Source organism: Larimichthys crocea, chromosome VI, assembly GCF_000972845.2.
Source record: "Larimichthys crocea isolate SSNF chromosome VI, L_crocea_2.0, whole genome shotgun sequence".
In the NCBI taxonomy this organism is placed as follows: Eukaryota; Metazoa; Chordata; class Actinopteri; family Sciaenidae; genus Larimichthys; species Larimichthys crocea.
Genome location: NC_040016.1, coordinates 23,588,948 through 23,610,890, shown reverse-complemented (window position 1 = coordinate 23,610,890; position 21,943 = coordinate 23,588,948). Strand labels below are relative to the sequence as shown.

General features: G+C 39.5%; 1 protein-coding gene across 1 annotated transcript in view; it reads left to right on the top strand.

Annotated features, from left to right (window-relative positions):
* The first annotated feature begins 15,924 nt into the window (after positions 1–15,924).
* The window catches only part of plekha6 (pleckstrin homology domain containing, family A member 6), a 58,001-nt gene continuing 51,982 nt past the window's right edge, over positions 15,925–21,943 (top strand). The window contains exons 1-2 of the mRNA XM_027279467.1: positions 15,925–16,013; positions 20,669–20,852. Of these exons, the coding sequence (XP_027135268.1) occupies positions 15,925–16,013; positions 20,669–20,852 (273 nt within the window). The remainder of the gene's footprint in view (positions 16,014–20,668; positions 20,853–21,943) is intronic.

Here is a 21,943-nt window from a genome sequence, read left to right as displayed (position 1 = left end):
TGTTATTGCTAACAAAACACAATGACTGGAAATGTATTAGCTTGCCTAACAACTTCAGCAGCTAACAGGAGCCATGATTTATGAATTTATGTACAAAGACAAACAGTGTTGATTTTAGCCAACAATAGATAATGTTAAGGTACAAAGCAAATGTGTAACTAATAATTGCTTTCTACTAGCCAAGAGCTGCTGGATCGTCCGTTTGCTTTCCCACTGTAAGTTAACCGCACCTACACCTGATGTAAAAGCACCCTAAGTGAGCTATACAGATATATATATTATTATATTCTTAGCATAAAGTGTATGACAAATGTAACATGTACACGTACTGTTTGGGTATCAATCGGTAGCTACACAGTTATCATTCCTAGGCTAGGTTCAGAAGACTAGGTTGGACTCTGGGAGTGGAGAGTGAGACACTGAACGCAGATATGTTTTAGCATCACCATATATTGTGCACGATATACATATTACAATTTATCCACAGTGAATAAAGACAGAGTACAAATACAAATGGCCATTCATAGGAAAATAAATACAATATGTACAGGTAATTTCATCAATTGGGATTATAATAATTCTATAATTTGAAAGCGCACATCATCTATAATTTGCAGAGGAAAGGGACTCAAGCTTCGCTTGTGATGGCGAAGTGCAACCAAAATATAACGGGCCAACAGTGGAGTGTCCAGTGGAAGGAGAGGGGAAAAAGTCAGTATTGGGAAGTGTATGTAATGAATGTATGGCCGTTCATAGGTCGCAAAGGCAAAGGTTTAGGGGGAAAAAGTGCGGCTGCATACAAGAGCCTCCTACCAGCGCGACTAGAGCTGACTCCTTTCTGGGTCCTCAGGCTTTGTGCCCAGGCTAGGCTTAGCTTGCCATCAACCTGGCCTGTATAAAAAACAGGACCAATTCAATATTTAGTGTGCACACAACCTTCAACATTCAAAAATACCACAGCCAATTAACACAGATTGTATTAAATAAATAGCAGTATCTCAACTTCAGTATTCAATATTGTACAATACAATCAAGTCAGTATATAAATATATATGGATCAATATGAATAAATAATAATAAATAAATAATATTTGTTATATTAAAATATTCAGACTGGCTTTAAAATGTGTTTCATGTGGCAGGACACATTCAGAGAACTAGGCATATTCACCGCACCAAACAATCCACAGGTAGCGGGTATTGCCGGTAGCAACTGTGCTGTGTTTATCCAGACTCCATAACGTGATGGTGCGACGGCGGAACAGCGTGACGTCGTGACGCGATGACATATGTAATATTTTAGACAAGGGGGTAAATTAATCGATCTTGATTAATTAATAAAAGGTTTTTCCACCCGGGTTACACAAAGCAACCCAATAAAGCTAAATTTCTTAGAGTGAAATGTTAGCAGAGATTTTCAAACGTTTCAGATTCTGACATTGCGACACACTCCTTCCATAGCTTCAAGGACAGGGCTGCAAAGACTCTGACCCCTTTAGATTAGACTTTGGGAAGTTTTGGGGAACAGCTCAGAGAAATGACATATGCATGTCACTTTGACTTCTGAAGAAAAAAGCTCTTTAGTTGTGTGTCTTTGTGTCATTTTGTAACATTGTCCATAATTTCAAGGAGAAGAAAAGCAAATAATGGTTTGTAGTTTTGTTTTGGCCTTGAAAGCCTTTAATTGAATGAGTCTGAGTGAGTTCCACAGTGAGTGTTTTGGACTGCGTGCAGGTCAGAACAGAGCAGACTATGTGAGGTCTGTAGCTCCAGTGTTGTAAATGAGATTTGTTTCCCTCCAAACTCTGAGCTCACACAGCTCTCTTAAGTGTGTGTTGCAGTCTTTTCAATCAGGGAGCAGAGAGTGTTACGCCTCAGCTGCTTAGAAAATACAAAGTCCTCTCATTTCCCACAGTCCCAGCATGCATTAGGGTGGAAAAGCAAGGAGAGACTCCAGGGCAAACAGCTATGACACACACATGGATTGGAATTGGGAGTGTGCAGTTCACCTGAAATGCATGTCATACACATTTCACATCAATAACATTCACACCCCTGATTTGGTTGAGCTGCAGCAGCTCAGCGTTTAGCCCTGTCACCTCACGTCAAGTAAGTCCTAGCTTTGGGTTTGATTCCACTGTCCCTGTTAGGAAATGCTGACTGTGCCTTTGGCTGTCAGTCCATTATGATCACCTGTGCAGTACCTGGCCATACTCCGCTAACTGACTGCTGAAATGTATTTTTCATGTTGGCCAGCTCCAAAATGACCACCCACCAGGAAGCAAATGCCACCTGTATTTGTCAGTGGTGGATAAATCAGAAAAGGTCATGACCGCACTGGCCGCTACATTTTGTACAGGACCCATGAGGCTGCTCAGAACCCAGTTGCAATGGTGGAACTTTACTCAGATTAAACTCTTAGGGGTTCTGGTAGCTCCCCTGTGCGCCCCATGTACAAAGGCTCAGTCCTTGCTGCAGCAGCCCAGTGTGTGATTCTGTGGCTCCTGTGCAGTGACAGTCAGTTCCATGTCCATTCCATTATTAATCTTTGGCATTGGCATTATTTTGATATGTGTACGATATATAAAACCTCATGTTTCTTTGAACGTGATGAATACATTCAAATGTGCCTCTCGCTCAGCTATGCTTGCGAAAAATGGGGTGTGGCTCTGCTGCACTCCACTTTAGATGGTGATAGGAAACACTTTGTCATTAAGATGACAGGAGCTTGCACACTGTGGCACCAGGGAAGTGAGAAAAGGCTCCTGCAGCCGACATATGACAGATCTTTACATTCAAATTAATTTCACTGAATAACTCATAACTCTTTTAGACTCATACTTCTTTAACCTTCTCTGCACTGTGACCTCTGTATTCACTTTTAAAATTCTCATTAGAGAATCCTGCAACTGAAGGGTTGTTAAGCTGTCATGTTCATTTCAGTTTGGTGTTATTTTGTCCCGATCTCAGAGAGCTTCGGAGGTATTAAATAGTAACTTTTTTTTTTTTTTTAATGAACACAATTTGGGATGGATAATTTGCCTGTAAATATTGTCTGTGTGTGCAGAGCTGATTGACTTGATTCCTCTGTGCTGCACAGCTCCATTGTTGTCCAAAAACTATTAAAAACACATCAGTGAACCACACACTGGGTGACATGTTCTTTCATTATCATGAACAACCACACTGCAGTTTATTTTTACTCAGTCTCACATACACATTCCTACTGCTGTAAATATTTACCACAGCAGCAAATGTGGTTAATTAATCCACTGCTGAAAATAGTCCCCAACAAGTGTACTGTACCATCTTCATCTTCATTGGTTTAGGTAGGTTTAGGTGGATCTGTAAGTATGGAGAGAGTAACCAGCCTCATGATGAACATCTTCAGTTGTATAGAGTAGGTAGGTGTCCGTCCATATGTTACTCTGTGCATTTCATCTGCACATATACAAAAAACAAACAAACAAAAACAAAACAAAATGTGACCAAGTGCGATGGAAACAGACTTGGTGAATGAATTGTAGTGGAGAGGAAGAATGTGACTAAAAGATCCACTGAAGCTTCCATACCAATGAAGAGACAAAAAAGAACAGAAACATCAGATCTGCATGGAGTGATGATTAGTGTACTGTTCTCAACTACAGTACTTTGGTTTGAAGCAGGAAGCTAAGCTCATTCCTTTAAAGAGCTCCTCCAGTGGGCCTAGTTCAACTACGAAAGGGTCAAACTGAAATGAACTTAAATGTTATATCTTCATATATGAACATATCGAAGGAAACAAACCTTCACCAAACCTTATTTGAATCTTATCCAGACCCCATGTTGAGAAACAATGAAGTGCAATAAATCCTTAGTGAACTTTAAATAAGTGGACCATAAAGCTAGTATTATGCAGTATTATTATTGTCATTCATGATTTGCCTCCATGACATTCTCACCGTGCAGTCTGTTGCCAGGTTGACCTTGCCCTTTTTGGTTTGGCTTTTTGGTGACATACATCAGGTGATCTGATGTAAATTCTGCGGTTCGATTTGTTTGCACACTCAGTGGGTTAAACCTTTTTGAAAACATCAGCTTTAAAAGTTGCTCTTTTGTCAGTGGGAAAAAGTTTGATGGCGAGATTTCACATCACACTCAGAAATTCAATCAAGATTAGTGTAAGCCTTCTATAAGCTTCAGTAATTAGTGCTCCTCCAAGCAAGGCAAGCTTACCATTCAGCTAAATAAGGGCTGCTGCACCAGGCTTAGAGTAATTGCCTTACTCTATAAATCTTCATTTCTCTTACACTTCATCCATTGCATCCAAGTGAATAAGAATTTAACGTGCATATATTGGTGCTGTTTTTTCTGTGTGGCTTTAATCTCAGGGTAACATGCTCCACAAAGAGGAAATGATACTGTGTTATGAATGTCGACTGTGTATATATTTCCCGATGTGGGAAGAGAAGGCATGGTGAGTTCTCACCTCCCTATCTGCCCTTGGTGTTGTTTGTTGCAGATGTGCAAACATTGCATATTAATTTGAATTATATTATTATGTGTTTGTATGCTGTCACACATAATTAACACTAAAACAACACAATCTTTGCCAAAAATCCAATTTCAGTGATTGTTTACTGTGTGCATGGTGCCAGCATGTGGCTCTGAAACAATGTTTCAGAGGTGTTGCCACCTACAGATTAGCTTCTACATATGAAGTTATTTATGATACAAAAATAATGACAAGAATGAAATCATAATGATTAAGTGATTTGATAATATTGCTGCACACCTAAAAACTGTGTGTGTGTGTGTGTGTGTGTGTGTGTGCAGGCTGCAGATGGATTATCTCTGTTTATCACAAATGAAATGGCACTGGATTAAATGTGTTCACTGGTATTTTTGGCCCGTAATTGAAAAAAAAAAAAAGAAAAGACTAAAAGTGTGGCGTTCCATTAATGTCCCCTAGAGGCTGTAGCCTTTTCTACATTGCAAAACACCGACCTTTTACAGCCTTACAGGGAGGATGGATAAAAGCTGACGCTTCATGCGGAGTGAACAACAACAACAAAAAAATGTTGTCCTCACATTAAAATTATGTTTTGAAAATGCAAAGGGTTCATATATACTCAGTGCATTTCATTCTAACCTACCAGTTCAATTGTAGTACTCCAACAGTTTTACCTGATTGGTGGCTCTAGAGGGAAGGTCATGGGAGTTATTAAAAGCTTTAGGACACCTTTTGCAGCTACACATTGTTTTATTGAGTGAAAAGCAATTCCAATTTAAGAGTTTCACCAAAACATCATTTCACGTAGGAACTAAATATATAGATAGGACTGCTGCCCACTGTTGTCCTTCAATTACACTACACTTAGATATGTTAGTTTTGAAACCTTACATTTTCATCAACATAATGAGGAAACAGGAGCAGGGTCCCGTAGAATCACCATCGAAGCCAAATTCCACATATGCACAACAATATAATTAGTAGATTCAAATTGAATTTATAAATTCCTGCTCCTCAGAGGATGAACTGATAGTAATGAGCCCATGAACTTTTTTTAACCCTCGCCCTGCTGGCAGTGGAACTATATGGGCCTATAATATGTGAGTCCAATATGTGTAATATACCAATGGCATGAAAACACCTGAATACATGTTTACCACTGTCAGGAGAACAATCTGCTTTTTTCATCCAAAGAATGTTGCTCTTTTCTGATTCTGTTGCTCTAATTAACATCCGCTCGCCAACTGCATGTTTTGATGTTGTTCAACTTACTGGAGTTGAATGAAGATGAGCAATTGGCATACTAATTCTACATCAGCATGACTACTTTTTCTTTTCTCTGTGACTCTCAGTATCCCGAGGCAAACCTAATTTCTTCTGAGAATTCTTTCCATTCCCTCCTGTTGAGCTCTGGATGGTAAAGTCAAAAAGAAAAATTGGACAGTTACTCCAATTTATAGTATTGTCAGTAAGAGAAGCAGAGGTTACTGTGTTTACTTTGGCAGTGAGTGATTAGAAGTTATATATGATGTTTGGAAAATCTGTTAGAGCAGCCCTGTGTACCAGCTGCACACTGTATTTTCTGCATTTTGTCAGCATGCTGAAATGCCTAGAGCCTCACACAGCTAAAATGGCTGTAACTCCATATCTTTGGCCATGAAGGACAACTCATCTTCAATGAACATTAGTTCAAGAAACTCTGGAACCATGCCAACATTTGTCTTCCATGGTGTACTCAGAGACAGTGATACGGTACCATCAGAAGGCACAAAGAGGTATGGACACAAGGACATGTGAGTGTTTTATTCAGAAAGGGATTTCATTAAAACACAAGTAGAGATGAAGACTGCATTCAGAGAAAAGTGTGGTAGTTTTTTCTTGGCTGAACCAAATAAGGCCACGTTCAGACAGGGACAGGCAAAAGAAAGATAGAACACACACAGGTAGATGATCAGAGTTTAGTCCATGAATCCACCTGGACAGTCTCTGCTTCAGAGACATTTCAGGCTGTCTGTGGGGGTTTGACCGATCTGAGTGTCTGATTGGTGGCCGGAGCGTGACGTGGGGCTCCGTTTTCCCAAAAGTTGAATCTGGCTCAACTTCTCTCCCAGACACTGGACTGTTTTTTGCTGCCGGTGCGGAAACGCATGACCCCCACTGAAACGAATTGAAAGACGCCGCTGGTGTCCGGTTTGCCTGTCCCTGTCTGAGGGCGGACTAAACTGTCTAAAGTAAGTGTTTGCAAAGTAACTGTACTACATCAAAGCAAGTAAGGTGAGAAACATTTAGTCCTAAATGAGTGAGTGACCTTGAAGATGGATAAAATCAACAGCAGCTAATGAGTGCTTCTTTGGTAAAAATCTCCAAAGAGTGTCTAAACTGGTGAGCGTGAACATCACATGGAGTGGCTCTTTTTTTTTTTCCTCTGTTCTCTCTTAGCACCATTTGGAGCTGCCAGTGTGTGAAGTTGCCCAAAGCTGCCTGAATCATACAAGAGCTCAGTGAGGGGGCTGTAATCATGACCTCTCTGAAGAGGGTTCTACTTATCTGTATAATTTGCAGTTTGGAAAACCCTTGAGGCCTGATGTGAGCTAAAGGCCATTTTGTGACACTCTGATCCAAGGCCTCACACCATCTAAAAAAATCCCAGCAGGAACACTAAAAAGGTAACCCATGAGCTTCCGACCATAGACAAATGTGGAGAGGTTTTAATGCACTTTTCACGCAACCGATGGCTTCTGTTGATGCTTGTGTTTCTAAATCACTTCATAAAAGCTCACTGTCCACACTGAAAAATCATGAAACAATAGACCCAGGCCTCATTATCCTCTGTTGCCTGCAAGGTTACTGGATGAATTTAATTTTGGTGGACGCAGGCAACGATACCAAGCTTGGATGCTACAGTGTCACATGATGGGGAACAAAGAACATGACTTTGCATTATTTTTATTCATTTATTTAGTTTTGGCTCTGGGCCACTGGTCTCTTTCTGTGTGTCCTGCAGAGGCAAAAAAAGGAACCGATTACTTTTTTTAAATTTCTTTTCCTCCAAAGAGGGTAAATTGCTCCGGCAACTTTAGCCTGGCCTTGTGCAACATGCTTTGGGACTTTAAATTGTGACACAAAAACAGAGAAGGGCATTGAAACATGTTCTGGCATTAAACATTTTGATTTGATATTGTTTTGCATTCTGATCAATGATGATCTTTACATCTTTCTTCACATCAGTCTTTATCAGTCAGTTTCAGTGTTACTCTACGCCGAGAGTTTATCTGTACTTCTTTTTTTAGTCACATTTGTTTTCATGTTTGTCAGCGTTTGGGTGTGTCAGGAAGTTGTTGTGGAAAAAAAAATCTAATGCCGGTGTTTTATCTGCCAACACTTGTTTTGGTTTTTACAAGACTGCAGTTTCAATTCCGGTGTTTTAAATGTATATGGGCAATCAGAAGCTGAGGAGGCAGAAAGGTGATATCGCTTTAATCAGTCCTAAAATTGAGGTGATACTGTGTCATGATGTAAATCTGTAGATCAGGAGTTTGACTCCAAAGGAGGTTCCTGTGACATAGTTTTTTTAGTATTATAGTTTTTAGTTCATGATGAATTAGGAAAATCACCTCTGTGGGCCGGATACTTTCAGGTTTTAGTACTACACTTTATTCCTGGACAATGGCATCATCCATTAACTAAATGAATAACATTTGTCATTTTTCTGAAGCCACAGTAGCAGAAAAAAAAACTGCTGGGAAATGCATTGACAGTCAAAATGTATTTTCAGAGCAGAGATGCAGATGAAGTGGGTAAAAGGGAGTGACTCCTCTCTAAATTGTTGCCGCTGTAGTGATTTGTTTGTACTGTGGTGCGGGTGAATTGTTGAACCACCCATAAATGCTGCCAAACAAGTCCCAGACTGTTGAATTCATTTGCTATTCTGTCTGGATGCCACAAAGAAACAGTAACAGTGATGTCTGTCACCCTGCATCATATTTCCATCTTGAGGTAACAATTTCACTGCAGAGCTCCACTTGCCGATTACAAGAGGAGCACAGGTGAGACGCATCCTGTTCTGCTTCATATGTGAGGAAAACAAGTACGCTAACCCCTGACTTAAGGTGACACTGCCATTGCTGATATATGATACTGAACAATCTTTCTCTAAGAAATGAAAAGGTGAATTTATGAGTGATACATACACTCTTCAGCAGTTTTGCTGCTACAGCCATACTTGTTTTGGTATGACCAGTAGCTTATTGTGGCTAATAGTTATTAATATTATCACACATTATATAGACCTAAGTCACTTTACTAACTTTATTACTTGTGCAACATGCAGCGTGTTGTCATGTGTCATGCATAAATATTTTGATGTTTTTGTCACAAAAGTAATTGCAGGCATAACTCGACATGGATGAATTCATTCATCATATTCTCCACTAAGCTGAATACAGTTTGCCTGAAACTCAGAATATAGTGTCTATAAAGTGAATTCCTGAATGCTAAATATGACTCTTTCTGTCGTTCCCAGTAATATTTGTTTTAAATGTGCTGAAGTGGCATCACAGGTTACGCTACATAAGAATAAACATGTTAGGAATGCAATTCAGGAACAAAAGTTTGCACTCATCCCTTCAGATGTTTGATTTGAAAAAGAACTAATAATTATAGATCTTCTAAATATCCTCTCCTTGCTTTGTCTGTGGATGTCTCTTGTTCCTCTGTGACTCACTGATTGTTTGATGTGTTTTAACTGTGCGCTCTCCTCCATGCCTCTCTGTGCATGTTGAGCTGTTTTCTCTACTGCTCTGCTCTCTGCTGGGCGCTTACAGAGCGTAACCATCGTCTCTGCTTCTCACAGCAGTAGGTTTTATGCTGTGTTACAGTTTCATTTCCTCATGGTGAATATCTGCTATTGTGTGCATGTGATGGACCATGATGTGATCTAAATGTGATTCAGATAATTTTCACTCTGTGTCTGGCTGTCAGTGCCCTGATGCTCGATTTGTGTATTGGATGTCTTTTTGCAGTGAGGCTTATTTACATTGAAAAGGGTCAATTTTACACTAAATGTATGCATATTACCTAATTTAAGTAAAGGGACATTCACAGAACAGACTCAGGACTCCTCACATCTCTCTCCTGCTGAAGTGTAACCTTTGGACTCGAATTTGCATTTTAATTTTAGGAGATCTTTTAAATTAATTGTCATAATTATGTCTCTAATTATGTCACATGTTGCACAACATCCTAAACACAGTGGTCAGTACCTGATCTTTCTCTCTCATCTCCATCACCGTCTCTCTCTCTCTCTCTCTCTCTCTCTCTGTTCATCTCATCTCATATCTCAAGCTGAACTCTAACGCTGAACACAAACTGAACTGAGAGTTTATCAGTCTACCATTGGTCGGGTGGCATTAATGCCATTTGGCCAGTGTGCTGTTTAATTCACTCAGGTGAAACTAACTAGCTAGCATCATAATTGATGGAAACTGTTTATTGTGGCATGATCACAGGGGGGCTATTCGTCACATATTTTCTTGGGATTTGGACTAGTACAGTGGATTCAGCTGTCTGTACAGTTTTCTGAAGTCGTTGATATAATTATATAACCTCTATGTTGAGTAAAGCAGTAACGACAAAGATCATCCACTTCACCAAAGTTATTTTTTTTGTAAATATTTGTAAACTTTTATGAAGTACACCTCTCCATGGAGAGAGCCTGAGTGTACTGAGTGTGGCCCGTGCTGCTTTGTCAGACAGAATACATGTGCAGACAGTGAATTCTGGGACTGGTCACTGGAGTTCTTTCATATTTCAGCTGCTACACATGCTTACTATATGTCTGCTGGTCAAGTAAATAAGAAGTTTGTGAACAACACCTTCATGACATGATATTATGCCATTGTTCCATTTAACAAGAACAAGAACAAACTCTGCCGCACTCCACTGGCCAAAAAAAATCAATGAATGCAGATTTATTGTCGACAAGTCACTGAGCTGTTTGTCGAGTTTCTGAAAAAACCCCAGATGACATTGAGTGACAGGCAGGATACACCCTGGACAGTTGACAGAGTCACCTTTGGGCAGCGGTACAAAGCCGGAGTACCCAGAGAGAATCCATGCACACATGAGGAGAACATGCAAACTTCACACAGGAAAATCTCACAAGTTCTCCAGCCACAGACAGGTCAGCTTTGCAGGTTGAAACCCAGAACCTTCACATACTGTAAGGCTAACCACTGCACCATCTATTAAACCTTAATCAGCAAAAAGACTAAAATCTACTGCCATCCCATAAATCTAGTGGAAGAAAACAAGAGCGTCTTCCTAAAACACTTCAGTAAAGCACTGCTTGTGCTTTATCAAGGCAGCGTTTGGGCATTATCAAAACACATACTATTGTATACAGTGATAGAATTCAGGCCATCAGAATAAGTGGAAGAAAACATAATCACATAAAAGTTTCCAACAATTGTGTCAATATCATATGACACTGGCAAAAAGTAAACATGACGCATGTTGTTGACTGCATGATGGCAGAGCTGCCTTGTGTTTTCAGGCTGTGAAGTACACTTTTATTTATTTTCCTTTCTTTTTCACGACCTGCACTGTCTCGTTTGATAGACTTGTCCACACTGTAAAACCATTCTTGCTGGATGTGTAACACAATGTAGACAAACAGGCCATAGTCCAGAAGTGCCATTATTGTGCATGTTTACTCAGATTCTGGGGGGGAAAAAATACTTACTAGAATATGTAAAAAAAAAAAAAAAGTGAAATATATTCAGATCATGCCAGAGCTGCCACAGCTGGTTGGTGTTACAGCTGAGGTCTCACTCAGGACTAGCATTCTCCATTTTGATAGACTGAACCGCTCTGCTCATATTTCTGTTTGGCTTGTAAACTAACTCAATATGAGAGCCACAAACAGGCCACATCAACAAACATGTGAGTGCAGAAACTAAATCATTTCTATTGGTGAGTGTTCAAAAGGAGCAAGATGTTTGAGGTCAGCTGCTGTCATTAAAGCGCTGTGGGCAGTCAGGATGCTGCGGCTGCTGCAGCACCATGCTGGAAAAGGGTCATCACATGTATGGCAGGTTTCATTTACCTGACAGGTAAATTGTTAAAGACGTAAGAAATAATTAGTGATACTACATAATTATTAATTAGGACTGGCATACCTTTGTCTCCTGCTTCACACCGTGTGTGTGTGTGTGTGTGTGTGTGTGTGTGTGTGTGTGTGTGTGTGTGTGTGTGCGCGCATACCCAATGTCTGTTCCCTGTTACTATGCCTTGGCTAGTTTTATGTTCTATGTCATGGAATAACGTTGAGGAAAAATGTAATACTTCCATACATCTTCTTGATGAGGACAGTTCACTTTCACTTTCAGTGGGGTCTGTTAATCTTTAGTCAATGGACATGCTGTTGGTGATGGGGATGTATTTGTATAACCCCCGGGTCCTTGCGTCAGCGCCCCATGACATGCCAGCTCTGGTTTTGTTCCGTTGCTTTCTGAATGGTGTTTCTGGTTCCCCAGGGCTGTGAGATTGCTTGGTTATCATCAGGAGGAGATTATTTCTGTCTGGCATTCAGCGTGTCATGGCAGTTATCCAGCGGGATGCTCGCAGGGCTATTGTCTAAGGGCCTTGGGAGGAAACGGCTCCAACATTCAACAATGTTCTGAAAGGTAGGGTGAGGGAAGAGATGAAATGCTGAAGATGGATGGCCAACAGGACTTTTTAATCATTTTATACCACATCACTTTGTACACAGTGCACTGAAAAGGGAGGCGTGTTATCCATTTTGCCTGGTACAGGCAGGGTTAGTGGCTTGTTCTGTGGAGAGCAGTGTAATAGTACAAATGCTGGAAAGACTTAAGAGGCAAGAGACTGGCTGGGCTGGTGAATAAACATTGGGCAGTGAGTGTTGGCCCACACCATCTAAAGACAGCCTTTCCTCTGCCTTGACCTGTTCTGTTTGAATGTTCTTCTACTTCTCAAATATACTGAGCAGCTTTTTAAATGTCACACGTTTCCTTAAATTGCACAAAGACAAGAAATTAACCAACTGAAAAAGTTCCACAAACTTAATGAAAATACATCTTCTTCTAAGAGGCCAAGTTTAATGAAATGAGAAATATAATGTATGCTTTATTATTTGATTATTTTCATTGTAGAATCATTTGCAGATCATTTTCAAGATGAACCCTTCTTCTGTAACATGTCAGAAATTAGTGAAACATATCATTCCAGTTCCATAAAGTCTAAGGTGATGTCTGTAAATGTCTTGTTTTGTCTGTCCAGAACCCAAAGATATTATCTTTAAAACTATATAAAAGAGAGAAAAGCAAAGATTTAAAACCCTTTTAAAACCACATTTCTGATATTTTTTTATCAATTATGAAAATAGATGGCATGTAAATCAGTTCAGGTATCAGGGAAATCCTTTCAACATTGGACCGTGTCTTCTAAACTTACAGCATGGGAATGATTTGAAAGTTGCTAAAATTACATAATGGTTTAAAATTTAAAAAACTTTGCTGTATTTGTTTTCTTTTTCTGTTTTTTAAAGTAAACATTTACAAAACTGCTAGAATTAGTGGATAATGAACAGTTGAGACATGGGGGTATATATTATTACACTGATACAGCACGACATACTCAATTATCTTGAGATGTACAGGAGGCATCATGATAATTCTGATGAATGGACCAAAATGTAGCACAGGTCATAGTTCTGCCTTATTTGTTGAAATGCTCATACACATGATCTCATTGAAGCAAACACCCTTCATTTAATGATCCTATTTTATTTATTTTTTTGTTATCTCTGTCTGCTTGTAATAAAACAACTCCACATTCCTCATGGGGACACCAGAATCAGGCCTGACAGACCTTGTGTTCCTCCAAACACAAGCTACTGTGCCCTTGAATCCTGACATAGACATTGATATTCACAAGGATTGTTGATGCAGATTTAATGAGATACAACAGCAAACCATATTCAACAGAGTCCATCCTTTGGTCTGCAATATTTTGGAGCTTTAATTTGAACCATAAATATATGACTCAAGTTTGGTACGAATTGAACAGACCCTATTATTCATGTCAGGACCAAAGGATAGTAAATACAAGTGAACAACATAGCGCAGAAAGTGATAACAAGCCTAATTTATGCTGATGTTGTGCTATAAACTATTTATGGATGCTGTTAGTGATTGTCAGCATTATACTGCCATCCCAGCAGCTATAAAAAAAATCTAAAAACCATTTAGGGTGAATGTCAGAAACAAACAGGGACATGTTACAAGCTGTAGTCCCAAGCCAGCAGAGTGTTGTTTGTCTTGTGTCCTGTGAAACAGCTTAGACTCATTTCATTTCCTTTCTCCCCTAATCATCAGTTCCATAATGGGACCTTGGTGCCAGATGGCATGTAGTTTGATCAGTCTCAGAAGGCTGGTTTGGAGTTTTGGTGGGGGTTTGAACATTCGCCTTCTCCTAGGATCTCTGTGGGAATGCATTAGAGGCCTTTTGTTCATTTTTCACATTTTTCAGATACAGATACTATCTAAAGGCTCTGGGATCACTTTCTTAGATGAGATTCAAGTGACCTTGGAAAGCATTTGCTGTCTTAATGAACATCATCGGTATTCGTCCATGGCATGGCTTAGCCAGATTGATCTGTAGTGGATTCCCTTGGTTTTTTCGCTAAGATGTGTGCATTTCAACAAGGGCTGTCCAAGGCTGCTGGATGGGGAGATGGACTTTGAAGTGGGGCTTTAGCGTACAGAGAGCACAGCTGGATCCATAGTCTTCCCACATGTCCATCACTAACCCCCTCATCCTCCTGAGCACCAGTCTTCAGTCCACCAGGGAACCCTGGGAGCCCTTGTCTTTTAGAAACTGTGAGCTCTGCACTTTCCCTGCAATTCTTGCCCTCTTCTTGCATTCAAGTTACATCACTTTCCATTATAAGAGTATTATTATGATATTTTTGCAAAATATATATTTCTCCACTTACTTTAGCAATACATGTAACTTCATTTATTGTTGTGTAACACCCTAAGAAAATGTACCTATCCTCATTTCCATCTCTGAATGCTCTGAAAAGGAAGGACTGAAAATTAATTTTCAGTAAGAGTTACTAATATAACACTCATTATCCATCTCTACATGTATTTAACATTTTAATAAGTTTGTTAAAATCCATGTTAGTGAGCACACTGTAAGGAACCTGCTGTAAGATTCATAGTTAATAACTGCAGCCATTGACAAGTGAAAGTAGTTTTTTAAATGTATTTTAGTATAAAATTTAATTTAGATTTTACTGCCATTTATAACACAATATCCTTGAAAACGACACACACACACACACACACACACACGGGTTCCCACACATTTATTCATGTACCAATGAATTTTCAAAACCTTTCCATAATATTTATGCCATCATGACTTTAGTTAACTAGTTTACAATAGATTGGCCTATATGATGGTCGTAGGGCACCTTTATGTGGCACACAGTGGGCTGTGATCTAAGACAGGCATTGTAGCAAAAGTGTATCTTAGAATATGAAATAGAATGCCATTGTGTCTTTTAATAATTACATAAGAGTTTCAGTCATTTAAAGCAGCATTTTGTAACTCACACGAGTTGCACATAACACGTTATGGAACTTAAGTCACACACCACCAGACTGGTCAGACTGGATCATATTTTATGGAGGAAATGTTTTCTGGTTTTCTCTCTGATGTGCTCCGGCTCTGCATCAACTCTCTGTGATTTACAGAGTTTCCTAAAGGATTTAAACTACGTCTCATTCACCCTTTCACACACACATGCATACACTGATGGCATCCGCTGCCATGCGAGGTGCCAACTGCTCATCAGTTTTCTGGAAGCTGAAAACATCCCAGTTCTGCCATTGGCCTGCATACTCAGCAGACATCTTAATATAGCACACCTGTCAGGTGGATTGGCAAAACAAGAAGTGTTCACTAACACAGATATGAACACATTTTTGAAAGAGCTAAACATAGATTAGTAATAAATAAGTGTATATAAGCGTGTTTCTTAGAAGATGGAATATGGATCTGTCAAAGTCAAGAAGTCAACAAAAACTTGTCCTAGTGGTTTGAAATCAAATTTTGGTGAGGCATACGACTGTACTGTGAATTGTTCTTCAGGTGACTTTCCTTCAGATTCATGGGGCTGAGAGTATATGCATTGTTTTAACAAGAAGTTGATCCTGGTTTAATGTTGGTTGCTCTGTTTCTAACAAACCTATTATGAAAATGTGTAGGTTGTCGCTGATCTTAGGGACATTCTGCATATTAGCATCTGTCAAACACTCAGCGAGCTCACCAGAGAAGGGAGAGAAAAATCACACATACTGCCTCTGCAAAGTCTCCATCTCAGCAAAGGTCAGACTGACATGGTAATCAACCCAGCAGACCTGCTGTGGGCTGGGTTCATGAAGACAGGCTCAGACGTCCGTCTGAAGTCTGACTATGTGGTTGCACTGTAAAGTCAGTTTAAGCTTTGGTCCTAGACTCACTGTATGCAGAGTATCTCTAAACTAAGAACACAGTTCTGATGGTGACAAAATACGTATCATTTTGTTTCTTAATTCTTATTTCACTTAGCATAAAGACACAATAGACACATGATGATAAAGGTAACTAACTTGATGATAATTGTAATTCACTTGTCAGTCCGACAATCTCGTAGAACTACAGTGCTAAATCAGTGGGGTAACCATAGCCTCAGCTGTTGCAGTTTTGATTTACTCAGATTACATGGGTCCTACTGTACTTAATATCCTCAAGAAGAGGACAGCTTCGTGTGGTGGATGAACTCAGACATGGGACTGCAGTCTATTTGTCAGGTCAACTCGAGCCTACCTTTGTGTAAGCAGGCTCTGGTCACAGCTTTTTTAAATCTCTCTGCTCGTCAGTATGTCCTTTCTGTCTCTGATGCTTTTTGCCCACTCTAATCATATTTCTACTGCTAATGCCTGTTTCCTGTAGATGCTGTGCTGACAAGGCGCACTGTGATAATGATTCATGTACACAACCAAATGGGATCTCTCAAACATCCCTGACTTGTGGAGGGAGGACTCCCTTGATAAGATTTGCAAGCAGGCTTTCCTAGCGTAATGAGTTTTAATGTAGGTCATGAGTACTTGTTTACAGCTAGCTGTTACACAGTGGACATGTCGGAAAATATGGCGAGAGTTCATAGTTCCCCTTCAGAACTGAACCCCGTAATTCAACCATCAGTTTAATTCTGTTTGATGCAGAGTGTAATACATAGCTTATATTGCACTATTTGCCATGCTACCCTATGGAGGGACATTCATTTGGGCACTTGTATCTGTGATCTCATTCTTTTGGTCACTACACAAAGCTCATTACCATGCAGAAGGTGGGTTGGAGGCTGACATAACCTGATAACTCAAATCTTCTTTCTCCATCTAAAACAGCAGAAGAAGTCTGAATATCATGTTAATTAAGCAATATTACATTTGAGGGTGTGCTGTCGTGCTGATCTGAGCACATTCTAAATGTCTAGATCAGTGGTTCCCAACCTATGGGTCGCGACCCCATAATGGGGTCGCCAAAGATCCACGGGGGGTCGCGAAGCCCTCCTGATTTTGAGGGGTTTAATTTTTAATAACCATAATTTAATAACCATAATAAATAAATGACAAAGCATTTCATTAATATGTGAAAAAGCAACAACATTGAAGTACAACATTAAACATTTATTCTGTTTAAAGTAGCCTAACTAAAGTGACTAAAATTATTTTTCGCATATCACGTCACTGCCTCTCGTGCAGTCGCCGTTGCCTAGCAACTTACTGAGCTAAGGGGAAAGATGGCTACGCCGCAGGTTGGAGAGACTGCGGAGGAATGTGTCAAAAAAAGAAAGAGAGGATACCAAGAAAGTTTTATAGAGTTTGGGTTCGTAGAAGCAATGGATAAAGTTCGAGCTGAATGTATTTTTTGCCGTGACAAACTGGCGAACGACGTACCTGTCCGAGACGGCTTTCAGCGCTTTGGTCACCATCAAAACAAAGGCACGCAACAGACTGGATGTGCACAGCGACTTTCGTTTGGCTGTTACCAAAGTCACGCCAGACATCGAATCACTGGCTCAGGAAATACAGTGGCAGAGCTCACATTAAAAGCTAGGTTGCCTGGCCTAAGTTGTGTTCACAGTCATATGAAAACAAGATAAAAAAACAGTGGAGTTGGTAACATTATTTGTTCCTCATTTTCTGTGTTGTTGCTTGGGTTAAGTTGTGTTTACAACAGTCAAATGACAAGGAGATTATAAAAAAAACCCAGTGAAATTAATAGGCTACTGTGGTAATATTAAAAATTATTACTGATGTTCTGTGTTGTTATTTGGAAGTATATTGCTTTTATTTGACCTATATTACTTTTGAAGAAGCGTGTTTTATTAATGATTAGGCCTATCTGGGGTGGGGGTGGGGGGGTGGATCACCAAAGCTTACAATGGTAAAAATATGGTCTAGCCGGCTGGTCTAGATGACCAGTCGGCTTGGCAACCCCAGAGTCCTTTGATTGGCTAGAATATGTCAGAGATACATCCACTGATTGGTTGAAAAAGAAAATATCCCACCTAGTAACGTTTGTCTGTTCGTTGACTGCACTTTCAGCCTGCCGAACATCTATTTTTTGATTGGTGACGTAGAACAACGAGGAAGTGTTGGACAGACACAAACCGTATATCTCTGTCTTTATTGGAATCTCAGGAAAACGGTGAAACAAACCACATCTCTCTATCATAAACCGTTTCAGTGATATTCACAGATATGTAAAACTTAAGAGGCGGATTAGGCGGATCCGCCCAATCCGTCCCCAGACGGTTAAATAGCTCCAGAAGCATGGGAACCTTTCTGGACTACAGAACGAAGCAAACCTAATAAAGTTTTTACATTTTCCCCTAAAAAACAGGACAAATTGTGTCCCAGGATAGATTTTCTTTCCCTGGGACAGCTGATGCAGAAAGAGAACAATTTTGGGAAAAACGGGACAGGTGGCAACACTAGACTCAAATATAATGCCATAAAGCAGTTCTTCCTCCGTTTCATGGTGGGTGGCAACAAATGACCATTATGTTACGTGCTCAGATGACCATTATGTTACGTGCTCAGAAACGTAGGTGCTGATTGGCTGAAAAGGCGTCCTCTGCGTCTCTGCTCGATTGCTCTGCCTCAACATGTTTGTCACAGAAAATTGAATTTGAACTGTGAGAAGTAAATTTGAATTGTGAGAAGTGAATTTGAACTGTGAGAACTGAATTTGAATTGTGAGAACTGAATTTGAACTGTGAGAACTGAATTTGAATTGTGAAAACTGAATTTGAACTGTGAGAAATGAATGTTCAGTTCCAAACTAATAAATTTAATTTCAAATTACAATTCAGATTCAGTTTTTCAATGCAATGATTCAAATTGAACAATACACATTCAAATTATGTGATTCAAATTCAGTTTTAATGCAATTATTCAAGTTAAGCAATTCAAATATAAATGATTCAGATTCAGTTTCTGGCACATATTTCAGCCCATACTCATTGTTCATTTCAATACACTGAGGCCTAAGTTTAGACAATGAGAGAGAACGATAAGGACAAAAATAACTGAGGTAAGCAGCTAAATGTATACTTAAATGTCTAAACAAAAAGAGAAAGAAATACAATTTTAATTGCAGCTTGTAATATGTTTGCAGTTTTTTTCACGGTTCATTGATGGTCAAGTTTAAATTCAAGTTTGATGAACTCACACCAAGACTATCCAACAGTAGTTGGATATCATTATCTTAGTTTATAGAAAAGTATGGTGCATGGTATATTTATTTAATGTTCTAGTTAACGCGTGATCTTCTGAGGTGGGGCTAAATAAAAAGAACTTCACTTTTGTCTGGGTTTCACATACACGATATACATATCATGATATAAAGATAGAAATGGTGAATGGAATTGGTCCAAGCACAGAACCTTGTGGACCTCTGACCAGGTTCATTAACTTCAGTGCTTATGGAGGATTTATACAGTATTTAACAAACTAAGACTGATCTGATAAATTGAACAAGTTTTGTGCAGTTAATTTAATGCCAATTAAATGGTCAGGTCTCTGTAATAGGATGTGATGGTCAGTGGTGTCAAATACAGCAGGATATAGCAAGATATAACAAGACAAGTACGGTATAGAGGGAGAGTCCATTGTCTGATGCAATTAAAATGTCATTCGTAACTGTCACCAGCACTGTCTCTGTGCTCTGATGCACTGACTGAAAATAAGCTGTTATTAAAGTTGAAGAAATTAACACAACTAGTTGGTGACTGGTTTCTCAAAGATCCAAGAAGAAGATGTTTGATTACAGCTACTTTTAAAGGATTGTGGTACATATCCTGATGATAAAGACGGAATCATCATATCAAGTAAAGACATGATAACTAGACAAGGTAAAAGTTCCTTGAGCAGCCTAGATAGTTGGTGAAGGTTGATGTGAGAAAAAGTTTCTCAGGACTTTTTCTCTAAGGTTCCTCTGTTTGAAGATAAATTGGTACCTGTTGAGGGCAGGAGGTTAGTGGTGTATGATTCGCGATTCATCCAGATCTTTAACCCAGATCCTCTAACTGACTCGGGATTCATGAGTCATAGTCCATTAACCTGGATCTTCACTGTCCTACATCCGTCTAACAGCGGGTCAAGTATGCAAATTAAAACGATAAATTGCGTCATTCACTCCTCTTCTTTTAACCTGTACAATCTCATCACAACATGCCTCGCTATTATTGTTGACAATAAGATTGTTTACACTGCTAGAATAGCTTCAGGAATCGGGACTCAGATGAGCTGACTGCGGATCAGCATAACTTCCTGCAGAGCAGACTCAGACTCAGTAGCGCAGGAACTGGTCTTAGATTCAGATCCATCGAGTAATTCCGTACAGAGCCAGAAACATCCGAGAATCAAAAGAATCAAAAAACACAAAAGACTCAGGAGACGCGCGGATCGCTCACCGATTCAGCAGACTCAAATGACTCAGGCAACTCAGCGGATCAGTGTGTCTTCCTGCAGACTCAGACTCAGAAGCACAGACCCGGAATTAGATTCAGACGCATTGAGTAAATCCGTACAGAGAATCAAAAGAACCAAAAGACTCAGGAGACTCAGGAGACCCGCAGTTCGCTAGCAGACCCAGAAGATTCACTGATTCAACCAAGTCGACTGGATCTTTTCCTCCATACAGCGTGAAACGAGAGATTCAGACTCGGATGGACTTCGCAGAGTTGTGTCGTCAAAAAGACTTCCTCCAGTCAAATGTAAGAAGATAATACAGCAATGAACAAGATGATAGAAACTTTATTTAAAACACAAACACATGTTTTATGGAGCTGGGGCTAATATAGCTCATAGGCTAAAAACAATAGGAGGGACGTAACGTAATTAATGTCATTTTAACTGCAACATTATATGTCATCATTAATAATGGCCTTGTTCGCTGCACCTGATTTAACACAATTAAGTGTTAATAAACTTTAGAAGCTAGGATAATATAGCCTAAACACTGTGAGAGGAGCATTTTATTTGCAGCATTATGTGTTAGCACAATCTGTTATCAATAATTATGGTGTTGAATTTCCACATTTCTATAATGCAATTTACTGTATTTACAGTTGAATGAGTGATGCTGACTGTGAATTATGAGAATATAATACTGTATTTGTGTCAGTTGAATATAATGCGGCTAAATAAAAAGAAGATGAAAATGCACAGATGCACAGTAGACTCTCAAAAAAGAAGATGAAAATGCACAGATGCACAGTAGACTCTCAAATTTGAATTTATTTAGCATTATTTGTAGTCTAAGACAGGCAGGCTTCTGTTTCACTGGTGGAATTTATATGCTTATGGACAAATGACTCAAATGACTCGTAAGATCTGGATCTGTTTAGTGACTGACTCAGAAACATGCAAATCCCTGAAAGGATCCAAGTTTTGCATCTTCACTGAAAAGTAGGCCTGATCATGTCACAGTGATGTCTAACAAAATATATTGTTAGTTGCATTATGGGAATTGTAGGATCCACTGTTGTTTAAGCTTGACCCATGATAGACAATCCTACAGCTTAGGATATCTTAGTCTCTGTTGCTTTTTTTTTTTTAACTGTCTCTTCTGAGCCCCCCCGTGTCCAACCATCGCCATGTGAGACGTGTTTCTCCATTGCTCCTTGAGTTTGTGACTATTTTCAGATTGTTTTGTGTTTTTTATTCATAGATGCTTGATGATACCTTTAATTTATTTTCCCCTGACTTGATTTTGGAACACCTTTTGAACTTCTGAGACGACTATGACCTCTACTCGCCCAAAGACAGATTCATCATGAGGAGGCCGCGCTGAACTCATCTCTCA